Source organism: Haplochromis burtoni, unplaced genomic scaffold (genome assembly GCF_018398535.1).
Source record: "Haplochromis burtoni strain Fernald_Lab_line unplaced genomic scaffold, NCSU_Asbu1 Contig_458, whole genome shotgun sequence".
Classification (NCBI taxonomy): domain Eukaryota; kingdom Metazoa; phylum Chordata; class Actinopteri; order Cichliformes; family Cichlidae; genus Haplochromis; species Haplochromis burtoni.
In genome coordinates, this window is record NW_024582819.1 from 240,531 (window position 1) to 248,788 (window position 8,258).

The 8,258-nt window shown below is 42.5% G+C and overlaps 2 protein-coding genes across 2 annotated transcripts; one reads left to right on the top strand and one right to left on the bottom strand.

Moving 5' to 3' along the window:
• Positions 1-1,430: 1,430 nt before the first annotated feature.
• ela2 (elastase 2) lies at positions 1,431-3,893 on the bottom strand. Its single transcript, XM_005945842.2, has 8 exons — positions 3,761-3,893; positions 3,551-3,639; positions 3,094-3,191; positions 2,811-2,933; positions 2,547-2,683; positions 2,031-2,176; positions 1,767-1,919; positions 1,431-1,496 (listed from the first exon to the last, which is right to left on the bottom strand). The coding sequence occupies exons 1-8, from the start codon at positions 3,795-3,797 to the stop codon at positions 1,479-1,481; spliced, it is 801 nt and encodes a 266-aa protein (XP_005945904.1). The 5' UTR covers positions 3,798-3,893; the 3' UTR covers positions 1,431-1,478.
• A 1,254-nt stretch (positions 3,894-5,147) lies between these two features.
• On the top strand, positions 5,148-8,258 carry ela2l (elastase 2 like). Its single transcript, XM_005945844.2, has 8 exons — positions 5,148-5,237; positions 5,375-5,463; positions 5,887-5,984; positions 6,091-6,213; positions 6,347-6,483; positions 7,137-7,282; positions 7,931-8,083; positions 8,175-8,258. Exons 1-8 carry the CDS (start codon positions 5,201-5,203, stop codon positions 8,190-8,192), a joined length of 801 nt encoding a protein of 266 aa, XP_005945906.1. The 5' UTR covers positions 5,148-5,200; the 3' UTR covers positions 8,193-8,258.

The following is an 8,258-nucleotide window of genomic DNA, read 5'->3' on the forward strand; positions in this document are numbered from 1 at the left end:
AGGGAGTGTGGGGGGGCCACAGCCCCGTCCTCCAGGGTGTGAAGCGGGTATGGAGGAGATCAAAACTCCAGACATCCAGAGGTCCCCAGAACACAAGAGACCAAGGAAGACCAACAGAGGGGCAACCGCGCCACTGTTCCAGTAAGAGCTGAGGAGAGTCCCAGATGAGGGCTCGCCCAGCAGCTTTGATACCTCTGACCAGGAATGGGATGCCAGGTGAGACGCTAGTCAGCCTAAATCCTGGAAGACAACAGTCCTGGGCCAGTCTTGGTAGCTGGGAGTCGGTGGCCTGGCCGCCGTCCGACTTACATTGCACACGACCCCTACGGTGCCTCCTGCAGGTGGTGGGCCTGCAGGAAGATGGGCCCATGCCCCTTTTTCGGGCTGTGCCCGGCCGGGCCCCGTGGACTAAGGCCCGGCCACCAGACGCTCGCCCTCGGGCACCCTCCCCGGGCTGGGCTCCTGGGCAGGGCCCCGATAAACCCTATCCCAGGCAGTGTGAACTGTTCCCTCGATGGTCTTTTCATAGGGGTCTTCTGAATCGCTCTTTGTCTGGTCCCTCACCCAGGACCAATTTGCCATGGGAGACCCTACCAGGGGGCAAAAGCCCCCAGACAACATAGCCCCTGGGATCCCTGGGACACACAAACCCCTCCACCACAATAAGGTAGCAATTTTCCTCCACTCAGGGACGAGACTGTCGTAGCCGGGGCTCGAACCGGCAACCTTCTGATTACAAGGTAAACCAGGTAGTGGCGGAAAGCGGAAATTCTGGGAAGTTTTGCTGTCACAGTTCCACCTGAAACCATTCGGATAACTTCTATGGAAATTATGTATTCTATTCGTGTGTCGATGTGGCTTCTGGTTTCGGAGTAAGGTAAATTATGGTTTGTTTTGTCTTCAGGGGTGTTTCAGATGACTGCAACATGGTGTCACGAAAACAGATGGATGCTCTCATCCTGCAGCACAAGCAGCTATTTAATAAAAATGAAGCCTGGAGGAAAAGACTGTTCCCAAGAACGACTGGCCTGTTTTCCCAGCCTGCAGCTTGTGTGCATTTCCCTTTGGCATGTAAAGAATTTTGCCTTTCTCGCTCTCCATAATGTATTTTTGCTTTGTGGTTATTTTTCCACACCCTGCTCATAACAGTTCTGTTTTTTGCACATTTTCCACTACAGGATGGAGATTCAATTATTGATGTTTGTGGTGATTATGTTCCATTCTTTAGCATGTGGTTATTAATTGGCAGGGCTATCTTGTAGTCATTACAATAAAATCCATGACTAAATGTGAAAATTGTCTTGCTTGAACAAAATGACATAGGAAGTTGTGTTCACATGCTTAATAAATGTTTAGTTTAAGCTGTTTCCTCATTGCATGACCAAGAAACCACACAGGACTCTGGATTATCCACTGTATGTTTTTTTTTATTTGATCACTTATCTACCTGCTAAGTTTGACAAAAGCCCGTCCATAGCTTAGTATGAGGTCATGACCTGGACAAAAAAAAAAAAAGAAAGAAAAGAAAAAGCGTTAAGAGGATGTTTAAAATTGCTCCTGAAAAAGGCATGGATCAGTTTCCATGTTCGTAGCTACTGCGCAGTTGAAGGTCAAATTAAAATTAAGATCGGAGTATGGAACATTTTATAATTTGTGTAATAATTAGCACAAACAAGTGACAGATCATCTTTCTGTTGTAGTTTTGTCTTTTAAAAAAGTATCTTGTGTTCTGTGAGATATTTTGAACAAAAGTGTTTTATACTTACATTGTTGATCCAGGATGTGTAGGCGCTGACCTTGGTGAAGACAGAGGGCTTCTTGTAGTAGTTACAGCCTGCACTTGAGCCAAAGCTCACAATTCCATGGACATCCCAGGAGCCATCAGGATTCTGGCAGTTCAGGGGACCGCCAGAGTCTCCCTAAAAGGCAAATGTGGTCATAGAAAGATGCTCTTGAGGCTAGGACATATTTTCTGATTTAAACAGCGACAAATACTTCAAAGTTGGTGAAATAAACAAAATTTGACTCACGTTGCAGCTAGACACAACACCATCTCCACCAGCACAGATCATGTTTGTGGTGACCAGATTGCCCCACCAGTCAGACCTGGAACAGGTGCTGTAATCAACAACAGGAAGAAGAGCCTGCTGCATGATGTCAGCAATAGGGCCTCCAGCTTTAGAGGAGAAAGACAACGCATTCAGATTCAGGGCTAGAGTCAAGATCGCCAGATTCATTGCCAGCACAGTTTGAGAACTACGTTGACAAGACACAGTTTTGATTTAGCTGCAGATTTAAAAACTGCATAAAAATCCAAACTATTTTGATTAATATGATGCAAGAGGTCTTTTGTGATACTTTAAAATGTGTATTTTGGGGAATTTTTGTCACTGTAAGCCAGTGACAAGAAGCAACTCACAAGAGAAAATTATCCACAGGAAAACATATTAAAACTTATAAAACACTGAAGACGGGACTTTGGAGCTTTATGTGAGCAGCCTTTATAGTTAGTTGAACTTTTATATAGTTACTATAATAGAACTTACTCCACAGACGTCCCCAGCCAGTGACATAGCAGGGAGCACCATTAGGCAGGGTCTCACCAGAGGTAGGAAGACAGGCAGGCGAGATGGCGTTAGTGTTTTGAACAGGTGATGACAGTTTGATCAGGGCAATGTCATTGCTAGGGTGTGGATAGAAATGTCATACTTAGAGAGTGCTAACAAGCAGCGATAGCATGAATTAAGTATTTGAAACATAATAACATAGTTTCCAGCCCACAACAGTGTACTGTGGGCTAAATGGCCCACCGAATGTTGTAAGAGTCCCAGTTAGGATGGACAACAATAACAGAAGGGCTGATGGCGATGGAGCCAGACTCATTGGCGGTGTCCAGACTGTGTTTTCCCAGGTAAACTCTGTAGGTGTAACTGCTGCTTGGCCAAACACAAAAACAAAAAGAAAAGTTATGCATTTTTGATATATAAGTTATATATGGCAATATATAACACCCTACGATCTCTACAGTATGCCTGGTTCTGTGCCATATGTGTGCACTCCATTTTAGACGTCTTCCTTTTTTCTTTTCCATACCCAATGCAGTGAGCAGCAGTGAGGACCCACTCGTTGGAGATCAGAGTACCACCACAGGTGTGATAGAAGTTGTTGCCACTCTTGTACTGCAGAGAGATCTGAGGACAACAAATAACAGCACGGCACAATGAGTTTTAACGGTAAATGGCCTGTATTTGTATAACGCTTTTCTAGTCCCTGAGGACCCTAAAGCGCTTTACACAACCTGTCACACACACACTGGTGATGGCAAGCTACATTATAGCCACAGCCACCCTGGGGCGCACTGACAGAGGCGAGGCTGCCGGACACTGGCGCCACCAGGCCCTCTGACCACCACCAGTAGGCAACGGGTGAAGTGTCTTGCCCAAGGACACAACGACCGAGACTGTCCAAGCCGGGGCTCGAACCGGCAACCTTCCGATTACAAGACGAACTCCCAACTCTTGAGCCACGATCGCCCCAGGTGTATGTATACCTGCCAGGGCCAGCTGTGTGGACGGACATCTTCTCCACCAACCACTCTGGTGAGAATGGGGGGATAGGTGGGGGTGCCGCACCCGTAGGCTAAGAGGAAACAGTGGAAAGTAGGATGATTTCTGATGCTCCACGAGAATCAGAAGTATTACAGCATGTTCACATTTATTTGCCAACACATAACATAATCGTCAAAGACGTATTTGCTTACCGCCGACGACAAACAAAGCCAAGAAAATGAACATCATTGTGACTCTCTTCAGTAGAAGTTTAGAGGCACCTGCTATCCCTTATATAGTGAGTCAGCAGGCAGAAATCGCATGTTGCAACATTTCCCTCAGCACAGCAAGTGAAATTTTGGTAGGAAAAACAAATCAACCTTGGAGATAAGTAACCACAGATATCCCCAAATAAACCTTATCTCCCCGTCTCTACCTCTGTGTGAACCATGCAGATGCCTGCTGAATTGGTCACGCCTTTTATATTTCATACAAGAGAGTCTGAAGCTTGGGTATTAAACAAGTCAGTCCTGTGTTTTAACATCAAAGAAAAAATTAATTTTCCATTTTCACACTTAGGTCCATAAATTCTGCCCATAACTACTGGAATAGCACTAGCTCCACATCTAAACCATGCCAAATGGGACCAAATAGAATAATATAAACTGTGCAAGCAATTTCCTAGTTGAAACTCTTGCTTAAATATCTATAATATTATATAATGATTGACAAGTCAAGGGTTTTACAAAAATATTGTAGACATTTTTATACATGGTGCCCCATTCACAGCAGGTCAAAAGTAATTGGATAATTCACTGATAAGCAGTTTCGTGGTGAAACTAGGCTTTTTTTGCCCTCACTATTTTTTGGCAAATTCACCAGATAAAAGTTCTGGAGTACACTTTAATTATTCAACCTGCATTATGGTTGCGATTTACTATAACCTTCAATATGTTGTCCAGAGAGATGTAAGTGTAAGTAAAGGAGCTCAGGATGAGGCTGAAAAGCCAAAATAAGCCCATCAGAAGGACAGCAAAAACTTTGGAAGTGCCCAAATCAATAATCCAGTATATTCTTCAAAAGAACAGATGTCCTGGCCAGCTCAGCAACATCAAAAGCCCTGAAAAACCACAGAATTCACAGTTGTACAGGGTTATACTCTCTGCTCAGTTTCAGCCAAATATTCCAATACCGATCAGAGGCACAAGTGCAAATTCTGTGTCACTGTCCAAAAACTAACTGAACATTTACAAGGGAGGTAGTATGTCAGTGCTACACTAATAATAATGTATTAGTTCATTAGACAGCTGTGTCATTGTGTTTTGTTTTTCTTCCTCCACCTACATGAGAGTGCAGCATTTCAAAGGAAATCAGAATAGGGGGCGTTGCAGTAAATATGCAGTCAGGTTCTTTGTGTCTTTGTGTGAACTGCAGCATGTGGTGATAAAGTTAAAAACCCTCAATTCCACTGATACGTTTAAAAAAAAAACATAAAAAATACTGAACTCCAAAATACTTTGTCCCGTTCACTTAGCTCCACCCAAGCATCAAGGCTTGTCAGAGGCTCAGTTTCCAAGGATTTCTGTTGCGTAACAGTGTGAAAGGTATAAAAATGTCACAGGTTGAATGGAATCTGTGGAGATACAGCCAAGATGAAGTTTCTGGTGCTTGCTCTGTTTGTCGCAGGAGGTAAGGAGCTTTTCAAACACTGCACACAAAAATCTGTTTTTATCCAGCTGTCTCTTCAGTGGGTATTTTCTACAAAATTTCATGCAGGTAAACAATGTGCATTTTTTTTTTAATCTTTGTCTCATATGTCCCCTCAGCCTACGGGTGTGGGCTGCCTACTTTCCCCCCTGTGGTGTCGCGGGTGGTTGGAGGACATGATGTCAGGCCTCACAGCTGGCCCTGGCAGGTAAACACTCAAAACTTTATTCAGAAAAATCTGAATATCATCAACATAAAATGTATTCTGTTAAAGATAGGCAGACTTTATTTACTGCTAGACTGGTAAAGACTGGTATGAAAAGTTATTGAGGCAATTTGAAGCATTATTGGAGGATCTTTAAAAAAAGGTTTACAGTGGTTACAGTACAGTAAATTAAAAGACATAGGAGGATATGGTTTTTAAAAAACTGAAATGCTGCTACAGTTTGGCTTTTTAGATTACAGATTTTAGATTATCCAGAGAAATGACCAAGTAACAACAAACACTTTGCAAACTCCCACAAGGGTGAACAGACTGCAACCAGCGTAACAAGCAGCACTCTCATAAAGCACAAAATCAAGCTCAAACATAGCAAAGAGGTAATTCACTGTACTCTTATGTATGTTTTAGGTTTCCCTGCAGTACAACAGCGCGGGTGAGTGGAGACACACCTGTGGAGGCACTCTGATCTCTGACCAGTGGGTCCTCACTGCTGCACACTGTATCAGGTATAAGAACCAAGGGTTTTAATCATGCATGGAATTACTAACGATCACAGAAACAAATTTTTTGCTTACACATATCAGCATTATAATCTGTTCTGTCACCTTGCAGCTCCAGCAGGGAGTACAGAGTGGCACTGGGAAAGCACAACCTGTTAGAGACAGAGAATGGCTCTGTGTTCGTCGGCACCTCTAACATCATTGTGCATGAGGACTGGAACTCCTTTTTTATTCGGTAACATTTTACCGCTACTACTAAGAATTTACCTGTGAGACTTGAATATCAAAAAGATCATGTGCGTTATGTGCATTTATAACTGTGGGCTCAGTATTTGGTTAAATACAATGTTTAATCATTTCTTGCCCAGTAATGACATCGCCCTGATCAAGCTCGAGTCCTCCGTTAACTTCTCTGATACCGTCATGGCTTCTTGTCTTCCCGAGGCCGAATTTGTGCTCCCCAATAATGAATCCTGCTACATCACTGGGTGGGGTCGCCTGTTCAGTGAGTGGCCTTTTTTTTAAGAGAAGCTTTCTTTAATTCTATCCATCCCTTCAAAACTTCTCAAATAATCATTTTGTGACACAACTTGTTATGTAAACTGTCTCTTTCTCTTTTTTTCCCCCTCGAAGGGAAGACTATACGGATGTGTTTGATAAGTTGATTTTTCTTAGTCAGTTCCTAGTATACAGTATCATCTTAGCATGTTTTTACTTTTTAAATTCAATCTATACACACATACTTTTACTAACTAAGATGATGCATTTTTGGTTGTTTAGTGCTTCGTTTTTCTGGAATAAAGAATCATATTTCTGTTATTAATTTGGATAGCACAGTGGGGAATGTAAGTAAGGGCATACTTGGTGTCTTAACCACTAGGTCACCAGGGAACCCAGTCAAAGAAGAGTCAAAAATCCTTTCAGGATCATTCTGCAGACTAATCCATTATAACTATTTTACAATTAAACAGGGATGAGCAATTAATTTTTTACAAGCGGCCACATGAAAAACTGGAACTGTTGTGGAGGGCCGCGACAAGGAGCTTACAAAGAAATAAAAAACAGTATTAAATAGAACTGAGTTCCGCCCTTTGGCCCCTGGATTCTTTTGTTTGAGATTTTTGTCTGAGATGAACTACGTCTTTGTTGTCCACACAGCCGGTGGTCCCATTGCTGACATCCTGCAGCAGGCTCTCCTGCCAGTGGTGGACTACCCAACCTGCAGTCAGCCTGACTGGTGGGGTTCTCAGGTGAAGGAAACCATGGTCTGTGCGGGTGGAGACGGAGTTGTGGCTGGCTGCAATGTGAGTCTAAAATAATGATTTTCTAATCAAATAAAGTAACACTGTAAGAGTCACACTTTCACACATCAGCTAACTTCAGTTAAACTCAACTTTCCTAAAAGTTCAGAGTGTGCCACACAGACTGTGGAATTAACTCAGTCACACGTTTCCACATGCTGTGAATGAAGGGACACATATTTTTTGTATTTATTCTTCCATCCAATCTTCTCACTTGGCACAACATTTAGCCACAAATAAAAGCTAGTGACTAGCAAGTGCAACTCTCATTCATTTTTAAGCAAAGCTATCATATTTACTAGTCAAAGATTCTCAAATATGAATACTGGCCATTTTGCCTTTGCATTAAAATGAATTAACTGTGGGTTCTGCAAAAGCCAGCGACACAAAACAAGGCGTTATTATAAAGTAATTACTTTTTTATTAATTTTAAGGAAAAGAAAATTAGATTAATGTTCAAAAATTGTATTATATTATTCCCAATGATGTCACAACCATCTCTACTAAGCTGCATTTTTGTGAGCAACATAAAATGTAAAAGAATCTCTGTAATGTGTGATAAGCAATCAGAAAATTGTGGGCTAGTCTAAGAAATAACTGCTGAATGTGGAATTCGCACACTGATCACTTTGATTCTCCCACCTGACTCAGGGAGACTCTGGCGGTCCTCTGAACTGTATGAACGCTGCTGGAGTCTGGGAGGTTCACGGTATTGTCAGCTTTGGCTCTGGGCTCAGCTGCAACTACGCCAAGAAGCCCACTGTCTTTACCCGAGTCAGCTCTTACATCGACTGGATCAGCTCTGTAAGTGTCCATACGTTTGTGCATAATTTCAATGCTGCTAATACCATTATTTTACTTTAAGTCTAACATTTCTCTATTATCTCTTTCACAGAAAATGGTGACCTATTGAGAGAACAGCTTTGTGGGATGAAGAACACTTTGTGCAAATTCTGAAATAAAGAATATATACCCACAA

What these genes read in the sequence shown, in the direction of transcription:
- ela2 (XM_005945842.2), bottom strand. Translation starts at nt 3,797, where the DNA reads ATGATGTTCATTTTCTTGGCTTTGTTTGTCGTCGGCG. An exon ending in ACTGCTGCTCACTGCATTGG is followed by an intron (nt 2,934 to 3,093) that starts GTATGGAAAAGA and finishes TTGGCCAAGCAG; the next exon opens with CAGTTACACCTACAGAGTTT. An exon ending in GTGTTGTGTCTAGCTGCAAC is followed by an intron (nt 1,920 to 2,030) that starts GTGAGTCAAATT and finishes TTTGCCTTTTAG; the next exon opens with GGAGACTCTGGCGGTCCCCT.
- ela2l (XM_005945844.2), top strand. Translation starts at nt 5,201, where the DNA reads ATGAAGTTTCTGGTGCTTGCTCTGTTTGTCGCAGGAG. An exon ending in TGGGTGGGGTCGCCTGTTCA is followed by an intron (nt 6,484 to 7,136) that starts GTGAGTGGCCTT and finishes TTGTCCACACAG; the next exon opens with CCGGTGGTCCCATTGCTGAC. An exon ending in GAGTTGTGGCTGGCTGCAAT is followed by an intron (nt 7,283 to 7,930) that starts GTGAGTCTAAAA and finishes CACCTGACTCAG; the next exon opens with GGAGACTCTGGCGGTCCTCT.